We start from the raw sequence: 23,608 nt of genomic DNA, 5'->3' as shown, positions 1-23,608 counted from the left end.
AAATAAAAATCATCGACATTATCTTCTCCCGCAACGAAGGAATTGTTTCCCGCTCGATTATCTTCACAGTCCTTACATCCCAGTTTTCTCTGAAGGTGGTTCTGAGTTCTGAGGTCTCTGGAAATTCCAGCATTTATTGTGTGCATTATTCCTATTGTTGAAATATGTGAGAGCCATGACCCATAATTGGGGAATGAAAGTAGGATTCATAGGAGAAGACTTGAGGAAGAATTCAGGGCTTGAAATCTCCTATGAAGGATGTATAAGATATGTCCATGTGGGTGCCTGGAATGATTAATCATGCTTCTCTTCAGAAACAGGAAAGTTAGGGTCTGCAGATAAGATCATCGGGGTAGACTCAGGAGTGACAGCACTCAATTAGGTCTGTGACAAGCTGAGTAGCAGACGTCAAAGGGCAGGTCCAATGTCAACGTCCTACATTGAAATTCTGGACTGAAGGTTATGTGAGAGGCCTGGGGTGAATGTGGCAGGATATTAACATAAATGTGAATTTCAGCTGAGTCCTCAGTATTGCCAACCCCCCCACATTCCAAACTCATACACTAGAAGATCTGGGCAGGACCTGCCAAGGAAGGAGCTAGAAACCGGTTAGGTGAGGTTTAGCTCTTCAACTGATTCGGTAGGTGTTTGAAGAGGTCAAGAGGAAAGAGCTTTTTAAAAGAGGACATTCAGATCATAAGGACAACAAGCTTCAGGACTGGCAGATTCTTGGGCTTCATCTCGAGAGTAATTGGCTCCCTGGTGAAGAGGGGGATCTCTGTGTAACCATGTGATTTAATAAGGGAGGCTCCACGGGGGCTCCACTTGTGTGCCCTGCCCAACAGGACGACGGTTCCCTCTCACCTCACAGCAAGTAAGGTGGCCCCTTGGGCTTTGATGCTGCCAGAGGACATGAGTGGTGTATGGTGAGCGATTCCTGGGAGGACATGACCTGTGTCCTCTGGAGTTTAGCTTTGGAGCCGGGTGCTCCTGTGGGAAATATAATACGAAAGGACGTTGCTATGCGCCAGAGGGTAAAGACTGAGGAGGCTGATTGGAAGCAACCATAACTTTCACTGACTGTGGGGCAAAAGTATGTGCTCCCCATAAACCAAACGTGGGCCACACAGGAGGGAGCCAGCCAAGCCATCTTGAAGGGGACTTGCCCGGAAGTCCACCAGGGATCGCAACTGTGCCCGGAACTGGAGTCAAAGTGACCAGCTGGAGGGGAGACAGTGGCCATCAGCTGGACTTGTAATTGCAAATTTCCAGGGAGACTCTCTGAACAGTCATTAATGGGGCCCCGTGAGGAAAAGAGCCACGAAGTGCGCCTCCATCCCCCAAAGCCAGATTACACCTGACTTGTCTTCAATGGTTTTTCCTCTTCTCCTCCAACCCACGAGGAGTCACAACCAAGGCGAGTGACGGGAGGAGGAGGAGGCAAAGGGCAGGGTGGGGAGAGATGGAAGAAGCCCTGTGCACACTGCTGGTCCTTCGGCGGAAGCAGGCACAAGCCAGGGGAAGGAGAGGCTTTACCCTGCAATGAAATTCCGAGTTTGATTATTGGGTTGGATGTTGTAATTACACACATGGGACTCACAGAGACTGGAGAGGGTTTGCGCTTAGGGCAGAAGCTATCCAAGATTTCCTTCATGAGGCACTAATGGGCCCAGTTTGATGGGCCAGTAGGAGACAAGAATAAATGTCTTCCTTCTTTGCCCTCCCTTCTTTGTGAAGCCTGTCTTATTTAATCACAGGCTTAGCCATAGATCACCTTCTTTGCTATGGAGGAGATCACTCTAGAGAAGAACGCCAAGATCTTGCCAACCCTCTTCCTGTAAGAGTGGCGCTGCGTGCTTCCCCTGAGTGGTGTAGCAGGAGTCCAGGGAAGCGCTCTGCTCGTGCAGATTATGGGAAGAAATTGGACATGACCACATTCCCAGAGGGGTATTTATGTGTACATCCCACACAGTCAGAAGATTCAAAGGGGTGGAGTAGGGCCTGCAACATCTGAAGGGGGGGAAGTGTCCCTAAGAGCCCTGAGCCTTATTTTCTCACGGTCAATCAGAGCGGAGCCTCGACCAGCTAATAGTCTGTGCCATGGAGTCTCCCCGTCCTTGTGGCCAAGGAGAGGACAGGCAGTAAAGCTCACTGCTATGAATAGGAGACTGTCACAGCAAGTTAATGGTATGACTGTGGCCAAAGTTCTGACCGTTCTTAGAGATCACAACTTGACCTATGGAGAATGGATTTACTGTGTGCCAGATTGTCAATCTGGTGAACAGGGTCAATGACCAAACTTGAAAGCATGCTTCTGTTTGAAAAGAAAAGGAAGCTACAAATCAGAGACTTGTTTTCCACTGTGGCTTTTAAGTTCAAAGATGACTCCAGCAGAAGGGGTTCCAGAGATGTTGAGTAATGAGCCCCAAGTTCAAAGGAGGCATGTTTGAGACACAGCAGTCATTTGTAAAGTGCTGCGTATATAATCCACGAACAACCAAAAGTTCATTGGAATGGTAATTTGTTGAATATAGAGGCAAAATTGCATCCTTTCTGGAAGGTATACACACATAGAAGCCCTTGATAAGTTCACGCAGCAAGTCTTGAATGGTAGCCAACAAAGCCTGTCCTTACTGAACGCTGACATTTCTCTAAAGAGAAAAGCTGCCCTCCAAACTAGAATGGCCTTGGACATGATCCCTGCCTGGCAAGGAGGCACCCGTGCCATTGTCCAAACAGAATGCAGTGTGTTCCTACTGCTGAGACTGTTAATGTATCGTCTTTATTGAATCACATGAGGGCACTAGTGAACACCCTGAGGGATCCAACCCCCCTACCTGGGGACCTAGTAAATCAGTGGCTCGGATCATAGGGTTCTTGGTAGAGAAAGTTGGTCATTGATTTTGGGAATCATTGTCTTAACCTGCGTTTTCTCTTGCATGTGACTGTATTGTTGCTGTGACATCTGCCACCAGTGCAGCCAGGGAGTTACCAAAGGAGCCACCTCTGTGCTAGCGAAAGCCCTTGCTGACCACCAGCGCGCGGTGCGCGAGACGAGAGCCTGTGAGATCACGAGAGCGGGTCACGGGGCTTGAGAGTTGGACCTAAGAACTGGACCCACGCAGTTGGGGGCTCCCCACCTACTCCGCTGTCCTTGGAATGTGCATTCTGCCCGGCCTCCCCACTCCCAGAAGCCTCCCCAAGGATACAGCCTTGAGTAGAAATTGACACTATCGGATGCTATACGGGACCGAACACACTGAAGGCCTCTGGATAAAGGTTGACGATTCTGGCAGACACGGGTGGAAAGCTATTCTCCTCGTGGCCGCTCAGGACAAGCTTTGTAAGTTCCTTGCTTATTAAACCTGCCAGCTGCCCACCCGGAGTGGTGTGCCTCACTGTCGGGTTTCAGATGACACCTGGGAAGATCCCGAGGACGTTGCAAACCAACTTATATTTTTAAACATCAGTCTCATCTATATTTATAAACAAATATAAAAAATGGAATACCCAAGGCAATTGTTCTCAATGTTCTTTCTTCTTGTTAAAAAGCGTCTCGATTATCTAAAACTCTTCCTATGTCGGGTTGCATTCTCTAGGATTTGCAATCAACAAGTTGCCATGTTGCGGGATAGGACTTTGTAGGTATTCCCTTTCCACACTGTTGAAGTTTAACCTGCCTTCTCACTCTTGGTCCTCTTTACCACGCTCCCTGATTTTGTTTTCTTACGTAAGTGAACATCTCCTATAATTATTCTATAATTCACACACTATTCCTTTTTTGTTTCTTTTCTGTCCCTTCAAGGAACACTGAAAGATCCGGAGGGCAAGGATCTTTACCTGCTATTATTTGCTAATATACCCAATTGCCTAAAACAGTGCTTGGCATATAATAGGCTCGCAAGAAACACTGAATGAAAATTCTATTTCATTTGATATTTTGTTCTTGTTTGTTTAGAATTGGATTGCTGTATTTGCCTCTGCTTCTGCTTTCAACCTATCTCAAGTTTCATGTTTTAGATTTGGATTTCCTTTGCAATCCACTCCAAACAATACTTATTTTTTATCGGAAATCGTTGGTGTATTTATCATAGTTATAATTTATGATCTATTTGGATGCATTTGTAATATTTTAGTTTTTGCTTTCTACTTGTCCAACCTGTTTCATAGTTTGTTTTTCTTTCTTCTTTGTGCCTCAATTTGGATTATTTGGTTCTTTTCACATTCTATGTTTTTTTCTACTCAGTTGGAAATTATATACACTCTTCCAAATTTTCTTAGTGGCCTCAGCACATATTCTTTTTTCAAAATTTTTAAATTTTTTATACCATTTTTAAAGGTTACATGCCATTTACAGTTATTACAAAATATTGGCTATATTCCTCATACAACACATATTCTTAACAAAGTCTAAAGGGAATCTATATTTTAATCTTCCTCTTATACAACAAATTACTATAGAACATTTAAACTCCATTCCCACCTTCCACCCCATTTTTGCATTATTGTTGTGTATTTTTATTTTCTTATTTTTTTCCTTTTTAAACCCTGGAAGTTATTACCATTATCTTCTCTCCCTTTCTTTGTCTTTCCTTCCTTCTTTCTTCCTTTCTATTTCTTTCTTTCCTTCTTTCTTTCCTTCCTTCCTCCTTTCTTTCTTTCCTTTGCTCGCTCTTTCCTTCCTTCCTTCCTTTCCTTCCTTCTTTCTTTCTTTCTTCCTTCCTTTCTTCCTTCCTTCCTTCCTTCCTTCCTTCCTTCCTTCTTCCTTCCTTCCTTTCTTTCCTTCTTTATTTCTTTCTTTCTTCCTTTCTTTCTTCCTTTCTTCCTTCCTTCCTTCCTTTCCTTTGCTTGCTCTTTTCTTCCTTCCTTCCTTCTTCCTTCCTTCGTTCCTTTCTTTCTTTCTTTCTTCCTTTCTTTCTTCCTTTCTTCCTTCCTTCCTTCCTTTCTTCCTTTCCTTCTTTCTTTCTTTCTTTCTTTCTTTCTTTCTTTCTTTCCTTATTCTTTCTTTCTTCTTTCTTTTCAACCTCTGATTTACTATCTGTGATTACTTTCCTCTTGCCTCAGGTACAGTCTTTACAAATTCTCTTAGTGAGGTTGTGCTGCTAGCAAGAACTCTCAGTCTTTGTTGTCAGTGTGGTTTTGAAAAGCAGACTTTAAATTCTCCAGGGCTGGTGAAATATCCTCAGGGTGACAGCTAGCTGCTGTACTCCACTTGCCCACCTTCACTTAGTTCCGTGTCTGAGAAAGGTTATTTTCTTGCCTGCTCACCTACGCTTTTAAGAAAATGTATGTAATATTTTTCAGTATTTTTAGTTGATTTCAGTGGGAGGATTAATAATCTAGATAGCTGAAAGAGAAGTTTATTTTTATGTTTGGTTAGTCTTTTCCTGGTTTTGTTTCCTGCGTGTATGGCTCCCGTTGGGATTATTTTTGCTGTTTATCTTTGTCTCTTTCATCTGTCTTTCATATTGCAGTTTTTCGTCAAACAGCAGCTCTCCCTGACTGCCTTTTCGTAGTTTGGAATAAATCATTAGAAAACCTGGAAGTTCCACGTCTGAGTGAGGGTGCCGACTGCAGGCTTCACCTGAGGTGACCGCAGGACAAGCTGTTATGTAGAGGGAACCCAAAATGCCAGAATGCAGAGGTTTTTCTCTGGAGATGCTCTAATCTTTCGGGGAGATTCCTTCAATTACCCACTCGGGAAGAGAGACCTTGAAGTGTGAGGTTCCGAATGAGGGGGAAGTGAGGCAATGACTGGATCATGTGTCTCATACTCACTTCTTCCACGAATCCCCTGCTTTCAGCCCTACAGCCCCATCCCCTTGGAGCTGAAATTTCTGAAGCCCACCTCTCCGAGGTGCTTCCATCAACATCCGCGGCCACCTCAGCCACAGCCTCTCTGGGGCCATGTTGGCTGTGGATGTCTGCTCCAATGCACCCTTCCGGAAATCTGTTGAAACCTCTTGTCTCTGATACTTATACTCCTAATTGCCTATGGCACCCTGGTTTTTATTAGGGTTTGCAGAAAGAGAACGTCTGTGGTCTATAATTGATGTCAGTCCATTTTCCAGAATGCTTGGCATATGGCCGGTTTGCTATCTGGGCACTGAAATCCCTGATCTCCTGTTAAATAGAAGTAAAATGTAATGAGAGAGAATGCGTGATATTTACATATTTATACTTACACAGAATTATCTGTGGCCGTTTCCAACTTGGAAATAGAGAAATTCTAATACAAATTTCAAGTTGCTATTACTTCAAAACAGGCAATGATAAAAAATTGACTTGTTAAGTTTTCTATATAAAGTTTAGGCTTTTAAAGCACCACTGTCAGGATTCTAAAAGGCATAGAAAAGCAGAACAACCTGCGTCCACTGATTGCACTGGTTCTCTTCCTCAGCTCAAGACCGAGCCGTGAGGGTCCTTAATCAGGCCTCCTCTCCAGGTCTGAGTCCATTGTGAGAGCATCACGCCACGTAGAGGAGGAGAAGTGGACCTTGCATCCTAACCTTTCTGTCCTGTGGAGTGACCACAGCTATGTGTGACAGGTAAGACCAAAGGTGAAGGTGATGAGGCAGGAAAGAGTTGTGGCTGAGGCAGGGAGGAAGTGCTGTGCACAGATGAATTTATAACAGCCTTTCCTGTTATTGTGAGAAGATTCTGAGAACAGGGTGAACCACAGACTTCCCTGGGTTGTGCTGTGATGTGTGTGAAAATCATCCCCTGGTCTCTTTACCACAGAATTTCTAGTAAAGTGGTACAGATATTTTACATGCATAAGAAGGGAGTGCGTGGGTTGAAAAAGGGCGTTAAATTATGAAGCAAAACAAGGAAATGCATAAAAGAGCAGAAACTGTTGAAAATAAAACTGCAAAGCCTTTGAGGTTTTGAACTTCAGGAGGTGCAAAAATAGGTTCCAACTCTGCATGCGAAGAGAACCAAATTCATATTGTAAAAGGGCCTGGAGACAAGGTAGTGTGACAACTTGGGGCCAGTTTTACAATCAGTCTACCACAACTGGCTCTCCTACTCGCATCCAATTGTACCTAAATGGCTGGAGTTTTCAGCTTTATTGAATTTTAATTTGCATAAAATGAAATTCATGCATTTTTTTCAGTAGATTCAATAATCAATTAAACAATATTTCTAAGCTTGGTATTGACGTATATATGTGAGCTTATATATGAGCCTGTAATGAGCTTATATATGTGTATACATGTTGCAACGAGTATTCATTTTATTTATTTATTTATTTATTTTTACCTTTTGATCCCTTTCACCCATTTCTCCCGCTTCCACCCTCAACCCCCGCCTCTCACAACCACCATGCTGTTCTCTGTATCTATGAGCCTGGCTTTTGTTTTGTCTAGATTCCACATATAACTGAGTTTGTACAGTATTTGTCTTTCTGTCTGATTTATTTCACTTAGCATAATGCCCTGAGATCTATCCATGTTGTCACAAATGGCATGATTTCCTTCTTTCTTATGGCTGGATACTATTTGTGTGTGTGTGTGTGTGTGTGTGTATCTCCTTTATCCTTCCATCCATCAATGGACACCTAGGTTGTCTCCGTATCTTGACTATTGTAAATAATGCTGCAATGAACATCGGGGGGCGGATATCTCTACTAGTCCGTGTTTTCATTTTCTTTGGATAAATACCCAGATGTGAGATGGCTGGATCAAATGAAGTTCTATTTTTAATATTTTTGAGGAACCTCCATTCGGTTTTCCACAGTGGCTGCACCAATTTATATTCCTACCGACATGCATGAGGTTCCCTTTTCTCCACATCCTCACAACACTTGTTATTTCTTGGCTTTTTGATGTAGTCATCCTAACAGGTGTGAGTTCATATCTCATTGTGTTTTCTTTTAATTGAAGTATAGTTAGTGGACACTATTATATAAGTTACAGGTGTACAATATAGTGATTCCCAATATGTAACGGTTATACTCCATTTATAGTTATTATAAAATATTGGCTATAGTCCCTGTTTTGTACAATATATCCTTGTAGCTCATTTTATACCTACTAGTTTGTACCTTTTAGTCCCCTACCTCTATATTGCCCCTCTCCCTTCCCTCTCCCCACTGGTAACCACTAGTTTGTTCTCTGTATCTGTGAGTCTGCTTCTTTTTTGTTCTATTCACTAGTTTGTTGTATTTTTTAGAGTCCACATATAAGTGATATTACACAGTATTTGTCTTTCTCTCTCTGACTTATTTCACTTGCATAATACCCTCCAAGTCCATCCATGTTCTTGCAAATGGCAAATTTTCTTTCTTTTTATGGCTCAGTACTATTGCATTGTGTATATATATATATATATATATATACCACATTTTCTTAATCCATTCATCTGTCGATGGACACTTAGATAGCTTTCATGTCTCAACAATTGTACATAATGCTGCCATGAACATCGGGGTGCATGTATCTTTTCGAATTAGTGTTTTTGTTTTTGTTTTGTTTTTTCAGCTATATACCCAGGAGTGGAATTGTGGGGTCACATGGTACTTCTATTTTTAGTGTTGAGGAGCCTCCATACTGTTTTCCACAATGGCTGCACCAAGTTATATTGCCACCAGCAGTGCAGGAGGGGTCCCTTTTCTCCACATCTTCACCAACTTTTGTAATTTGTGTTCTTTTTGATGGCAACCATTCTGACAGATATGAGGTGATATCTCATTGTGGTTTTGATTTGCATTTCCCTGATGATTAACGATGTTGAGCATCTTCTCATGTGCCTGTTGGCTATCTGTTTGTCTGCTTTGGGAAACTGTGTATTCAGGTCTTCTGCCTATTTTTAAATCAAGTTGTTTGTTTTTGATGTTGAGTTGTATGAGCTGCTTCTATATTTTGAATATTAACCCCTTATGTGTCATATCATTTGCAAATATTTTCTCCCATTCTCTAGGTTGTGTTTTTGTTTTGTTGATGGTTTCCTTTGCTGTGCAAAAGCTTTGAAGTTTAATTAGGTCCCACCTGCTTATTTTTGCTTTTATACTATTTCCTCTGCTTTAGGAGACAGATGCAAAAAATATATAGCTGCGATTTCTGTCAAGAGTGTTCTGCTTATGTCTTCCTCTAGAGGTTATATGGTATCCAGTCTTACATTTAGGTCTTTAACCCAATTTGAGTTTCTTTTTGGATATGGTGTTAGAAAATGTCCTAATGTCACTCTTTTACATGTAGCTGTTTAAGTTTCCTAGCACCACTTATTGAAGAGAACATCTTTTCCCCATTGTATATTCTTGCCTCCTTTGACCATATGTGCATGGGTTTATTTCTGGGCTCTCTGTTCTGTTTCATTAATCTATGTGTCTGTTTTCGTGCCAATACCATATTGTCTTCATTACTGTAGCTTTTTAAATAGTATAGTTTGAAGTCAGGGCGTGTAATTCCTCCAGAACTGTCCGTCTTTCTCAAGATTGTTTTGGCTGGACTTCCCTGGTGGCGCAGTGGTTAAGAATCCGCCTGCCAAGGCAGGGGACATGGGGCATAGACCCCGCTCGCTGCAACTAGAGAAAGCCCGCACACAGCAACAAAGACCCAATGCAGCCAAAAATAAATAAAGAGAAATAAATAAAGGAATTTTTAAAAAAGATTGTTTTCACTTCTCTGGGTGTTTTGTGTTTCCATACAAATTTTAAAATTATTTGCTCTAGTTCTGTAAAAAATGCCGTTGACATTTTGAAAGGGATTGCATTGAATCTGTAGATTGCCTTGGGTAGCGTGGTCATTTTAACAACCTTAATTCTTCCAATCCAAGAACACAGTATTATCTTTCATTCTGTTTGTGTCATCTTTAATTTCTTTCATCAGTGTCTTATAGTTTTCAGAGTACAGGTATTTTACCTCCTTAGGTAGATTTATTCCTAGGTATTTCATTCTTTTTGATGCAACGGTAAATGGGATTGTGTTCTCAATTTCTCTTTTTGATAGTTCATTGTTAGTGTATAGAAATGCAACAGATTTCTGTGTATTAATTTTGTATCCTGCAATTTTACTGAATTCATTGATGAGCTCTAGTAGTTTTCTGGTGGCGTCTTTAAGATTTTCTATGTATGATATCATGTCATCTTCAAACAGTGACAGTTTTACTTCTTGCTGTCTGATTTGGATTCCTTTTATTTCCTTTTCTTCTCTGATTCCTGTGGCTAGGACTTCCAAAATTATGTTGAATAAAAGTGGTGAAGGTGGGCATCTTTGTCTTGTTCTTGATCATAGAGGAAAGGCTTTCAGCTTTTCACTGTTGAGTATGATGTTAGCTGTGGGTTTGTCATATATGGCCTTTATTATGTTGAAGTATGTTCCCTCTATGTCCACTTCCTGGAGAGTTTTTATTACGAATGGATGTTGAATTTTATTGAAAGCTTTTTCTGCATCTATTGAGATGATCATATGATTTGTATTCTTCCGTTTGTTAATGTGGTATATCACACTGATTGATTTGCAGATGTTGAAAAATTCTCGCATCCTTGGATAAATCCCACTTGATCATGGTGTATGATCCTTTTAATGTATTGTTAGATTTGGTTTGCTAATATTTTGTTGAGGATTTTTGCATCTATTTTCATCAGTGATATTGGCCTGTAGTTTTCTGTTTTGTGATATCTTTGTCTAGTTTTGGTATCAGAGTGATGCTGGCCTCATAGAATGACTGTGGGGGTGTTCCTCCCTCTGCAGTTTTTTGAAACAGTTGAGAAGGAGAGTTGATAACTCTTTCATAAACATTTGGTAGAATTCACTTGTGAAGCTGTCTGGCCCTGGACTTTTGTTTGTTGGGAGTTGTTTAATAACTCATTCAGTTTCATTATTAGTTATTGGTCTGTTCATATTTTCTATTTCTTCCTGGTTCAGTCTTTGGAGATTGTGCCTTTCTAGGAATTTTTCCATTTCTTGTCTGTTGTTCATTTTATTGGCATATATTGTTGTTCATAGTAGTCTCTTATAATCCTTTGTAATCTTTTGTATTTCTGCGGTGTCTGTTATAACTTCTCCTTTTTCCTTTCTAATTTTATTGATTTGAGTCCTCTCCCTCATTTTCTTGATGAGTCCAGCTAAAGGTTTATAAATTTTGTTTATCTTCTCAAAGACCAGGTTTTAGTTTCATTGATCTTTGCTACTGTTTTCTTTCTTTCTGTTTCATTTATTTCTGCTCTGATCTTTATGATTTCCTTCCTTCTACTAACTTTGGGTTTTGTTTGTTCTTCTTTCTGTAGTTCCTTTAGGTGTAAGGTTAGATTGTTTATTTGATATTTTTCTTGTTTCTTGAAGTAGGACTGTATTGCTAGAAACTTCCCTCTTAGAACTGCTTTTGCTGAATCCCATAGGCTTTGGATTGTCATGTTTGCATTGTCATTTGTCTCTAGGTATTTTTTCATTTCCTCTTTGTTTTCTTCAGTGATTTCTTGGTTATTTAGTAGCATACTGTTTACTCTCCATGTGTTTGTGTTTTTTACGTTTCTGTTTTTCCTGTAATTTATTTCTAATTTCATAGTATTGTGGTCGGAAAAGATGCTTGACACAATTTCAGTTTTCTTAAGTTTACTGAGACTTCATATGTGACCCAAGATGTGATCTATCCTGGAGAATGTTCCATGTAATCCATGTAAGAAAGTGTAATCTGCTGTTTTTGGATGGAATGTCCTAGAATTGTCAATTAAATCTATCTGGTCTATTTTGTCATTTAAAGCTTGTGTTTCCTTATTAATTCTCTGTTTGGGTGATCTCTCCATTGGTGTAAGTGAGGTGTTAAAGTCTCCCACTATTACTGTGTTACTGTCAGTTTTCTGTTTTTTAACTGTTAGAATTTGCCTTATGTATTGAGGTGCTCCTATGTTGGGTGCATATCTATTTATAATTGTTAGATCTTCTTCTTGGATTGATCCTTTGATCATTGTGTAATGTCCTTCCTTGTCTCTTGTAACATTCTTTATTTCAAAGTCTATTTTATCTGATATGAGTATTGCTACTCCAGCTTTCTTTTGATTTCCATTCGCATGGAGTACCTTTCTCCATCCCCTCACTTTCAGGCTGTATGTGTCCCTAGGTCTGAAGTGGGTCTCTTGTAGACAGCATATATAGGGGTCTTGCTTTTGTATCCATTCATCCAGTCTGTGTCTTTTGGTTGGAACATTTAATCCATTCACATTTAAGGTAATTATCAATACGTATGTTCCTATTACCATTTTCTTAATGGTTTTCAGTTTGTTTTTGTAGGTCCTTTTCTTCTCTTGAGTTTCCCACTTACAGAAGTTCCTTTAGCGTTTGCTGTAGAGCTGGTTTGGTGGTGCTGAATTCTCTTAGCTTTTGCTTGTCTGTAAACCTTCTGATTTCTCCTTCAAATCTGAATGAGATCCTTGCTCGGTAAAGTATTCTTGGTTATAGTTTCTTCCTGTTCATCACTTTAAATATATCGTGCCACTCCCCTCTGGCTTGCAGAGTTTCTGCTGAGAAATCAGCTGTTAACCTTATGGGAGTTCCCTTGTATGTTATTGGTCATTTTGCCCTTGTTGCTTTTTTTTTTTTAAAGACTTTTTTTTTTTAAAGGAATTCCTTTATTTTTATTATTTATTTATTTATTTATTTATTTTTGGCTGTGTTGGGTCTTCGTTTCTGTGCAAGGGCTTTCTCTAGTTGCGGCAAGCGGGGACCAGTCTTCATCGCGGTGCGCGGGCCTCTCACTATCGCGGCCTCTCCTGTTGCGGAGCACAAGCTCCAGATGCGCAGGCTCAGTAGTTGTGGCTCACGGGCCCAGTTGCTCCTTGGCATGTGGGATCTTCCCAGACCAGGGCTCGAACCCGTGTCCCCTGCATTAGCAGGCAGATTCTCAACCACTGCGCCACCAGGGAAGCCCTCCCTTGTTGCTTTTAATAATTTTTCTTTGCCTTTAATTTTTGTCAGTTTGGTGACTATGTGTCTCTGCGTGTTTCTCCTTGTGTTCATCCTGCCTGGAACTCTCTGTGCTTCCTGGACTTGGCTGACTATTTCCTTTCCCACGTTAAGGAACTTTTCCATTATAATCTCTTCAAATATGTTCTTGGATCCTTTCTCTGTGTCTTCTCCTTCCGGGACCCCAGTAATGCAAATGTTGGCACATTTAATATTGTTCCAGAGGTCTCTTAGGCTGTCTTCACTTCTTTTCTTTCTTTTTTCTTTATTCTGTTCTGCAGCAGTGATTTCCACCATTTTGTCTTCCAGGTCATTTATCCATTGTATCTCATTAATTCTGCTATTGATTCCTTCTAGTGTATTTTTCATTTCAGTTATTGTATTATTCATCTCTGTTTGTTTGTTCTTTAGTTCTTGTAAGTCTTTGTTAAACATTTCTTGCATCCTCTCAATCCTTGCCTCCATTCTTTTTCTGAGGTCCTTGATCATCTTCACTATCATTATTCTGAATTCTTTTTCTGGAAAGTTGCCTATCTCCACTTCATTTCATTGTTTTTCTGGGGTTTTATCTTGTTCCTTCATCTGGGACATAGTCGTCTGCCTTTTCATTTTATCTATCTTTCTGTGATTGTGGTTTTGGTTCCCAGGCTGCAGGATTATAGTTCTTCTTGCTTCTGTTGTCTGCCCTTTGGGGGATGAGGCTATCTAAGAGGCTTGTGCAAGCTTCCTGATGGGAGGGACTCCATCTCCTCACTTTCAGCTGGTGTGTGTCCTTAGATCTGACATGAGTCTCTTGTAGACAGTATATATATGGGTCTTGTTTTTGTATCCATTCAGCCATTCTGTGTCTTTTGATGGGAGCATTGAGTCCATTTACATTTAAGGTAATTATTGATATGTATGTTCTGATTGCCATTTTGTTAATTGTTTGTGGGTTGTTTTTGTAGGTGTTTTTAGAAATTTCTTTATCTTTTGTCTCTTCTCTTGTGATTTGATTACTATCTTTAGTGTTATGTTTGGATTCCTTTTTCTTTTTTCTCTTTTCCTTTTTCCTCGTGTGTGTGTGTGTGTGTGTGTGTGTGTGTGTGAGTGTGTGTATCTATAATAGATAGTTGGTTTGTGGTTACCATGAGGTGTATATATATATATGATTGTTTTAAGTTGCTGATCTCTTAATTGCAAGTGCATTTTTAAATCCCTGCTTTTGTACTCTCCTCCTCTCATTTCTGTTTTTGATATCATATTTTACATCTAATTGCTTTGTGTGTCCCTTAAGTGCTTATTGTGGATATATATTATTTTACTGCTCTTCTCTTTTTTTTTTTTTTTTTTTTTTAAAAACAGTTGAAAATTGTAGTTTGTTTTTTTTTTTTAATTTTATTTATTTATTTATTTATTTATTTATTTATGGCTGTGTTGGGTCTTCGTTTCTGTGCGAGGGCTTTCTCTAGTTGTGGCGAGCGGGGGCCACTCTTCATCGCGGCGCGCGGGCCTCTCACTGTCGTGGCCTCTCTTGTTGCGGAGCACAGGCTCCAGACGCGCAGGCTCAGTAGCTGTGGCTCACGGGCCTAGTTGCTCCGCGGCATGTGGGATCTTCCCAGGCCAGGGCTCGAACCCGTGTTCCCTGCATTGGCAGGCGGACTCTCAACCACTGCGCCACCAGGGAAGCCCACTGCTCTTCTCTTTTAACCTTCCTACTAGCTTTGTGTGTAGATGATTTCCCACCTTTATGTTTGCCTTTACCAATGAGCTTTTTCTGTTTTGTAATTTTCTGGTTTCCACTGGTGGCTTTTTCTTTTTCTCCTAGAGAAGTTCCTTTAACGTTTGTTGTAAAGCTGGTTTGGTGGTGCTGAACTCTTTTACCTTTTACTTGTCTGTAAAGCTTTTGATCTCTCCATTAAATCTGAACGAGAGCCTTGCTGGGTAGAGTATTCTTTGGAGGTTGCTCTGGCCCAGTTGGCTGCCAGGCCCTGGCTTCTGCTCTGGCTGCTGGCCTGCTGCTGGGTGGGGCTGGGATTCGGTGCAGCTGGCTGTGGGACCTGTGGTGTTCCAGGGCTGGTGCTGGCCCACTGGTGGGTGGGTCCAGGTTTGGGGTGGCTGCCTGCAGGGTTCAGAGTGTGCAGGGCTGGTGCCAGTTTCCGGGTGAGTGGCATTGAGTGCTCTCATGGCTGGCTGTTTGGTTTCGGAGGCTCTGGGACTGGTGCCAATTGGCTGGTGAGCAGGTAAGCCCCTGGCAGGAATAGGCTAGAGGGAAGTCTCCAAGAATGGAGAAGACTCCATTCTATGACAGGTGTCCTTGTCATAGAGTGAACTCCCCAAAACAGCTGCTGCCAGAGTCTATGTCACTAGGGGAGTCCTCCTTGCCTCCTGCCTCTCTGGGAGGCTCTCCAGGATCAGCCAGTGAGTCTGCCCCAGGCTCCTTTCAAATCACTGCTTCTATGCTGGGTCTCAGAGCATGGAGATTTTGTCCGTGCCCTTTAAAAATGGGGCCTCTGTTTCCCAGAGCCTTCTTGCTCTCCCATGTGCAAGCCCCTCTGGCCATACAAGTCAGATATTTTGGTGGCTTTTCTTTCTGCTGCAAGATCCCCCAGGCTGGGGAGCCTGAAGTGGGGCCCAGACCCCTTGCTCCTTGGGGAGAACCTTTGTAATTGCAATTATCTTCCCATTTATGTGTCACCTACCTAGGGGTGTGGGCCTTGACTATACCCCTTCTTGTCTGTCTTGTGGTTCCTTCTTTATATCTATAGTTGTGGGGAATCTTTTCTACTAGTTTTCAGGTCATAATTGCTTTCTAAATAGCTGTAATTTTGGTGTGCCCATAGGAAGAGGTGAGCCCAGGGTTTTCCTACTCCACCATCTTGGCCACACTCTGAGCGGCAACTCTCTGGTTTTGACCCAGTCGTTTTTTCTCAAACTTCACGGCATGATCCACATTTCGGCCCTCCCTATAGAGTCTTTGCATGGTCTGATATGGTAGCAACTATGCAGATGTGACTGTTTAACTTTAAATTAATCAAAATGGAATAAAATTAAATATTCAATTCTTCAATCACACTCATCGCATTTCATGAGCTCAGTAGCCCATGTGGCTCAGGGCTACCATACTGAACCACACAAAACAATCTCATCATTGCAGAAAGTTCTGGCACTGCTAGGTGATAAGGTGGGCAGGTCTCTTGCATAAGCAAGTTTGGACAGCTCCTCCCCTCACTTCCTCTCTCCTCTTCCTTGTTGATAGCTTAGTGTCGCCTCCTGGTTTAGCATTGCTTTCAAAGTTAGAGAAAGGAGCAGGACCCAGATTTTTTTTAGGTAAGGGAATAGGGGTGTTTGTGGGAGTGGGAAGAGAGGGAGGGAAATGTGTGATTTGGTGGAGGGGGGACTTCTCTTCTGGATCTATATCTTAAAACTCCCTGCAAACTTGCTCTCAGAATATATTTCTCATTGGTTCCTGTCTCCTGTCTTTGCTGATTTTAGGCAGTAATCTGTTTTGAAGGCTGAGTCCTACAAATTGATAACTCTTTCAGCAGTCACTGCTCAGAGGATACTTGTAGGAATAAATGATTGTTTTCACCATTGATAGAATTTATAAGTGAAGTTGAAGCTTTCAGGGTTTGCTTGGCTGAGCAGAATTAGAATTAGAATTAGAAGACAGAATTAGCTGTGTGGGGAGTGAGCTGGTGGTGAAAAGAGCACAAGGAGATGTAAGAGGTGCAGGTCAGCAGCCCCGTGCCACAAAGCCAGCACACGGTTAGGATCAGAGACTCTGTTACCCAGTTAACGATCTGCTCAGAGCTGCCCCTTTGGACCTGCCTCCTCAGGAACAGTCCCGTCGTGGGCTTCACCCAGAGATGGGGAATGGGAACTTTTAGGAGATAGGAGGAGGGAGATGCCAACCCATGTTACTGTCTACAGTTCAGGAGAAGCTGGGGATCAATGGATGCTTCTTCCTTAGGCAGTAGGAGGAGAACTCAGCCATCCAGTGTCAGTATGGAGAGAAGTTCAGTCCTCTGGTTTTACATCAGAATTAGGAGAAAGGGAACAGCATTAAAGAATGCTGAAGAGAAAGTCCACAGACTGAATGGAAACACCGTTCTTAAGAATGGTGTTTAAGAAACACCCCAAACCTTTTATTTTCCTATTTCTGGTATCTTACTCCTTCTCCTAAAATCAATCACCAAAATCATCTTTGTGACCAACGCTGATTTTTAAAAATTCTGTGATTTCTCCTCCCAGTTTACAAGAAGCTGTTTTCTACTCCTTATTCCTAATCCACTTTCAAAAGAAGTGCCTGTCTTTCTAACAGTGTTTGAAATTTGTATTTGTTGGCTTCCTATCAGATAGGCTTTCTTTAACAATTAGCATTTCAGCCTGTCCTACTTAAAATCTGATCTGCTAAGAGTTCTTCAAATGGCTTTCTCCATTGCCCAACGTTAGTAGGTAGCAATGAAAGAAAACCTTTAAAACGTATTACCGTGTTTCAAGAATGCTAGGTGTTGTTAATAAGGAAAGGATAGGGGACTTCCCTGGTGGCACAGTGGTTAAGAATCTGCCTGCCAATGCAGGGGACACAGGTTCAATCCCTGGTCCGGGAAGATCCCACAGGCCACAGTGCAACTAAGCCCGTGTGCCACCACTACAAAGCCTGAGCTCTAGAGCCCATGAGCCACAACTACTGAGCCCACGTGCCACAACTACTGAAGCACACGTGCCTAGAGCCTGTGCTCTGCAACAAGCAAAGCCCCTGCAATGAGAAGCCCGCACACTGCAGTGAAGAGTAGCCCCCACTCGCCGCAACTAGAGAAAGCCCGCGCACAGCAATGAAGACCCAATGCAGCCAAAAAATAAATTAATTAATTTTAAAAAAAATAAGGAAATGATCATCTTTTTCACAAGACAGATTGGGCTGGACATAAAGCTCAATCAGAGAGGAGGCAAGAATCAGGGAGATTTTTTAAAATCAATTCATTTATTTAATAAATATTTATTGAGATCCATGCTTTGTCCACTATTGTGCTTGTCCCTAGGGAATAACGGGGCACACAAGACACAGACGGTTCACCATCACAAAGCTTACAGTCTACGAGGAGACAGTAAAAAAATCAGACGAACAACTTCCTATTGTGGTACGTATTCTATAGAAACCCTTGGAGTGTGGCTAGCACAAACTCCACACCAGAGCTAACTTGTTGGTTGGTGATGGGGGTGGAGAAGCCCTCTCTGGAGAAATAACAGAATACTGAAGCCTCAGGGCTGAGAAGAAATGAGTTGGGCATTGGAAGGGTGTGGGAGTGCTCCAGGGAGGGGGAAATATTCCCCAAGGGTCTAGGAGCTGGAGGGAGCTTAGAGGATTCAGGGGACATTGAGGAGGCCAGTATGGTTCAAGCCTTTTGAAAGAGAGAGAGAGAGTAATTGAGCATGCAGGGCCTTTTGGACCATTCCAAGGGTTTTCAACTATTTGAACAATAAAAAGCAAAAGGAATCCATTAAAGAATTTAAACCAGGGAAAAAAATCAAATTTCAGTTTTAAAAAGGCATCTGATTATTGAGTGGAGAAGGGATTGAAGATGCAATATCAGTTGGGAGCCTATTACATTGCAATCAAATGACAGTGGGTTGGATTAACATGGAGATGGGGAGAAATGGAGAATTTTGCATTTTTTGGAAGTAAAATCAATAGGATTTGGTGCCAGACTGATGAGCAAGCGAGGAAAGAAGCGTTGTGGAGGACCCCAAGATTCTGCGTGAGCCATTTGGTGGTGCCCTTTACTGAAATGGGAACCAGGCTGGGGCTGGAGGTCAAGGGTTCCATTTTGTCTGAGTTCTGTGTGAGATGCCCATAAAATTGCCAACTGGAGAAGTTGAATGGGATTTAAAAGTTTGGAACTGTGAGAAGGGTCTAGGCTGCAGGCTACATATAAATGGCATTCAAAGCAATCATTCACTGAATAGAGTGGGGAAGGGCACCCAGAACCAGTGCCAAGGAAGACCCTGAAGCACTTACATTTGTGTAAAGAAAAATGAACAATCTGAAAATGAGACTGAAAACAGAGAATGGAGAAGTATTGGGAAATAGAGGAAGAGAAACTGAGTAGCAAGCAAGTTTATGAAAAGAAAAGAAACTGTTGGTTACATGAGGATAACATTTCCAGTTTCCAGTTACTCTCCACTTCCCTGAAATGACATAGTTATTTTTCTTTATTTCCAGGAATTCAAACTACAATGGCGGCCCATTACCCCAGCAACTCCAGGACCAGCCACGGTGAGAGGCTGCCAGGCTTGGGGGAGGAGGGCCGGGGCTCTCCTGTCCTGTCAGTCAGTCCCCATCTGCGCAAGAGCAAAACATTTTCAACCACGTTTCTTATTTTCCCTTCATTTACTCTGCTCTCTCATTTCTCTCGACCCTCTACGGCTTCTCCTTGTGATGTAGCTTAACAGCTAAGAGGAAGAGAGTTAGAATCTCCTGATTGATATGGGCTTGATGAGGTTTCTTGTGTGCTACTTCCTACAGCGTGGACACACCAGAACAGCGGGTTGTAGCCTCCCTGGTTGTTTCTCTGCCCCTCTCTTCAGCCCAAGAGAGGATTGGGAAGGAGGAACATGGGCATAATTAATTCCTCATTCAGGTCCCTAATTTCCCTGTTGCTGGTGGCCTCACTATAACCAACAAATTCAGCAGACTGATCACTCCGTTCCTCACATAACCCTCCCTCTACTCCCTTATCCATAGAAATTGATTATATCGTTTGAGCTTTTGCTGGTTTAGCAAACCACCACACAATTTAGGAGCCTAAAACAACAACCGTTTAGTTGGCTCTTGGTTTTGTGGGTTAGTTGGGCAGTCTTTGGGTCTGGATCAACTTGGCTAGTCTCAGCCAGACTCACTCATGCATGTGTGGTAGGCTGGTGGTTCAGGATGCAACTGGATAATCTCGGCTAGCCTCATAGACATGTCTGGCAGTCAGCAAGCTCTTGGGCAGACCAGGGGGACACGGATAACCGGCCCTTGTGTCTCTCATCCAGTAGGCTAGTCCAGGGCAGTTGTAAGGTTCCGAAAAGCAGAAAGAGAAGGCAAACTACAATAAGTCAGCACTTCTGGAGTCTCTGCTTGATCATGTTTTCACGACCTTACTGTCCAAAGCAAGTCACATGGCCCAGTCAGATTCAAGGGTTGGAGAAACGGACTCAGCATCTTGATGAGAGTAGCTGCAAATCCACATTCCCAAGAGGCATGAGTACAGAGAGGGAATAATTCATGGCTGTGTTTGCCATCTATCATAGACTGCCATCCATTTGCTGTCAACATTGGCCAATTTTTGCAGTGTTGGCACTGGCCTTTGGTGCCTTTTTATCTCGCCAGCCATGATTTTCCTACTCCCTGTCTCTAAGGTCAACCAACGCCCTCAGGATATCCTTAGGTTGGCATCTTCCATTGTGATGCTAACTAAATAATAGTCTGAACTCCCATCCACATTTTTCCTTAGGTAATCTTAGCCATCCTGCATCCAGTGTTCTCAGCTTTGGGAAATTTACTTCTTTCACCCCAGGATTCTGGTTATCAAATATGAGAAACTCTGCCTTAGGGATCCAGGGATGAGCAAAAGCTTCACCATAAAGTGTGTGGGAGATGGGGATGAACTACAGATTTTGTGGAAGCCAGAGTGGGAGGTTCTGCAATTTCCCTCTTCTGTTTGATTGATATTTTTAAAAGATTATTCCACTTTACAGAATAGACTGAAAGGGCCAAAGCGGAAGTAGAGAGACCAGTTAGGAGACTACTGAAGCATGGATGGGGATATAACTTGGGCTAGTATGATGATCTTCAAAATAGAGAGAAGCGAACAGATTTGGAGCCAAGAGAACCAGCTGATGGGTTGGATATGGAAAGAAGGGGAGAGAGAGGAGTCAAGGGTGACGCCTAGATTTTTAGCCTGAGAAACTAAAACATCAACCGTTTAGTTGGCTCTTGGTTTTGGGGATGATAGCCCTGAAAACAAATTGGGGTTTGTAACAGTGTCTATGAGGTTGTAAGTGGGATAATGTATGCATTGTCTCAAAGCAGAAATAGGGAGTTATAACACAGGATTCCTCATGCAGGAATCAGTCTTACATTCAAGGGCCGGCTGGCAGGGTCTGTCTTCTCGGGAAAACAGCCTCTCAAACGTGATTGCCAGTTGTCTTCCCACCGGTCCCGGGTCTATGCCTAACAAATCGGGCAGACTTTGACCTTATAGGCACATTAAAGAGATATGCAGAGACTTGCTGAATACAAACACAGGACGAGCTATTAGATGATTTGGTTTGTAACTTAAGGTTTCAGTTGCTGTGCTCTGCTGCTCTGATATTAACTTTGAACTTTCCTGGGAAGTAAAATATGCAACGTCAATTTTGTGTTACTTCCTATGTTATCTTATGAGGACCAGCTACCAGTAGCAGCTTAGAGTTCTCTTCTTAACCATTTTGTTTCCTCCTCTGTGGGCTACTTACCTACGCAAGGTCACAGTAGGAAGTGCAAGGGGATGCTGAAAATTACCTGGGTGGTCCTCAAATACTGCAAGAGGAGCACGAGCCCAGAGGGCTCTCTATAGACATCCCTTGAGTGCAGAGGACCCTAGCAGGCAACAGAGAAAGGCACCAGTGGGCAGGGGACTTGCAGGGGAGACAGTTGAAGTTCCTTCTAACGCTACGACTTTTATTTCCTGTTGTGCCAGGGCTTGGAAACCAAGAGCCCAGAGATTCACAACTGAGACTCGTCTTAGTGGGTAAGACTGGGGCTGGAAAAAGTGCAACAGGAAACAGCATCCTCGGAAAGAAAATGTTTCCTTCTGGCTTTTCCGCAGTATCCATCACCAGGTCCTGTAAGAAAGGAAACAGCACCTGGAAGGGGAGGGAAATTGTCGTGGTGGATACACCTGGCATCTTTGACACAGAGGTACAGGATGCTGACACTTGCAAGGAGATTGCTCGCTGCATGGCCCTGACCTCGCCAGGGCCTCATGCTCTGCTCCTCGTCATCCCGCTGGGCCGTTACACACCGGAAGACCACAGAGCCACGGACAAGATCCTGAAAATGTTTGGAGAGAGAGCTAGGAGACACATGATCCTCTTATTCACCCGGAAAGATGACTTGGAAGGCATCGATTTCCGTGACTACTTAAAGGAAGCTCCAAAAGGCATTCAAGAGCTGATGGGCATGTTCGGAGATCGCTACTGTGTGTTCAACAACAGGGCGGCAGGAGCTGCGCAGGAGGACCAGAGGGAGCAGCTGCTGGTCCTGGTCCAGCGCGTGGTCGCAGAGTGCAAAGGCAGATGCTTCACGAACAACATGTACCAAAAGGCTGAGGAGGAGATTCAGAAACAAATCCGAGTGATGCAAGAAAATTACAGAGCAGAGCTAGAGAGACAGAAAGTGCAGATAAGACAGGAGTATGAAGAGAAAATCAGAACGCTGGAGGATGAACTAGAACAGCAAAAGCAAGTGATGCACATGAGGAGGGAATTGGCAGAAAGGGAGGCTCTCTGTGCTACAAGGCAGCAAAATGCCAGAGACGAAGTTGAGAATCAGAGCGGGATAGTTGAATTCATCTTAGGCTTGTTGAAGATTGTTTCCTTTGTTTTCTCTCTGTTTGAGGATTAGACATTAAGATTAAACTTCAGGAAAATGTGTCTATACTTCCTGCATATGTTCAGCTGGCCCTGCCCCATATAAGTCAGAGCATTCTCATTTTTCTGTCTCTCAGACTCTCAGGACTCAGGAGAGTAAAGTTCACTGTTGGCAATTGGTATATGTTTGATTGATTTAACAGGGGAGGGACAAGTTCTCAATCTGTGAAACTCCAAAGCACAATGTATTGATGCTCCCTAACTGGTGAATTCTTTCTCAGAGACACAGAGAGAAGGAATGCAGGAGACCAAAGAAGATGACCCCAAGCTTTCTCTGTTTATCCCTAGTAAATGTTTCTCCTCTAGATTCTTTCTAGATTGGTAGGTAATCTCCCCCTGTGGCTTCCTCTCACTTATTTTACCCTCAGGACCACAGTGATCATCTTAACCTTATAGTTTATGAGAAAGATCAATTCTTTGCATTAGTTAAGCTTATAGATGGAGATGTTTGTAGAATTCTTTGTAGATGATTGGAAATTTGTTTACTTACAATTTTACGGAAGGACTCAAATTGTTCCTTATCTTCTGCCCACTGACCAACAAAGAGTTGTCTGGAAGATAGATCTTTCAGAACTCAACTATGTGAAATGCGAGAAAGAGTGAAAGATAGAGATTCAACAGATAAGAGAACAATGTTTGGTATATTCAGATGTATCTGTAGAAACTCTTTGACCAACACCAACCAATTTGCTGAATAACAAGTTCTCTCCTTTTCTTGTGAAACTAACTGCTATCCCACCCAATTGAATTGTTTGCTTATTGTTACTGTAATAAAACTGTTCTGTTCTCTCATATTTGTACAAAATGGAATCTGTTTTTTTTGTTTTTGCTTTTGTTTTTTGGAAAATACTACCACTACTTCTTCTAAGAGCACAGGGATGAATTATAGTCTTTTGTAAAAGTTCAAGATGATTTTGGAGGTAGTCTTGGTCTACCCTCTAGACTTCTCCCCTTCTCCTTTTCCCTGGAAGGTTTGAGCCACATTCTCAACACCTCTGACAGTCAAAGACTACATTGCCCTTGGATTCATTCATTATGTGTTGATA

The 23,608-nt window shown here is 42.4% G+C and overlaps 1 protein-coding gene across 5 annotated transcripts; it reads left to right on the top strand.

Annotated features, from left to right (window-relative positions):
• Positions 1-5,544: 5,544 nt before the first annotated feature.
• LOC103002337 (GTPase IMAP family member 4) lies at positions 5,545-23,354 on the top strand. 5 transcript variants are annotated; one of them, XM_057550207.1, is made up of 5 exons: positions 5,545-5,589; positions 6,401-6,548; positions 17,927-18,025; positions 19,108-19,161; positions 21,611-23,354. In XM_057550207.1, exons 4-5 carry the CDS (start codon positions 19,122-19,124, stop codon positions 22,534-22,536), a joined length of 966 nt encoding a protein of 321 aa, XP_057406190.1. In that variant the 5' UTR covers positions 5,545-5,589; positions 6,401-6,548; positions 17,927-18,025; positions 19,108-19,121; the 3' UTR covers positions 22,537-23,354. The 5 variants fall into 5 exon arrangements, with proteins under 5 accessions (XP_057406190.1, XP_057406189.1, XP_057406192.1 ...); XM_057550206.1 differs by lacking the exons at positions 5,545-5,589; positions 6,401-6,548 and adding an exon at positions 13,701-13,786; XM_057550208.1 differs by lacking the exons at positions 5,545-5,589; positions 6,401-6,548 and adding an exon at positions 15,049-15,124.
• Positions 23,355-23,608: the final 254 nt, after the last annotated feature.

This window comes from Balaenoptera acutorostrata, chromosome 7, assembly GCF_949987535.1.
Source record: "Balaenoptera acutorostrata chromosome 7, mBalAcu1.1, whole genome shotgun sequence".
Classification (NCBI taxonomy): domain Eukaryota; kingdom Metazoa; phylum Chordata; class Mammalia; order Artiodactyla; family Balaenopteridae; genus Balaenoptera; species Balaenoptera acutorostrata.
This window is presented reverse-complemented; position numbering and strand designations above follow the sequence as displayed.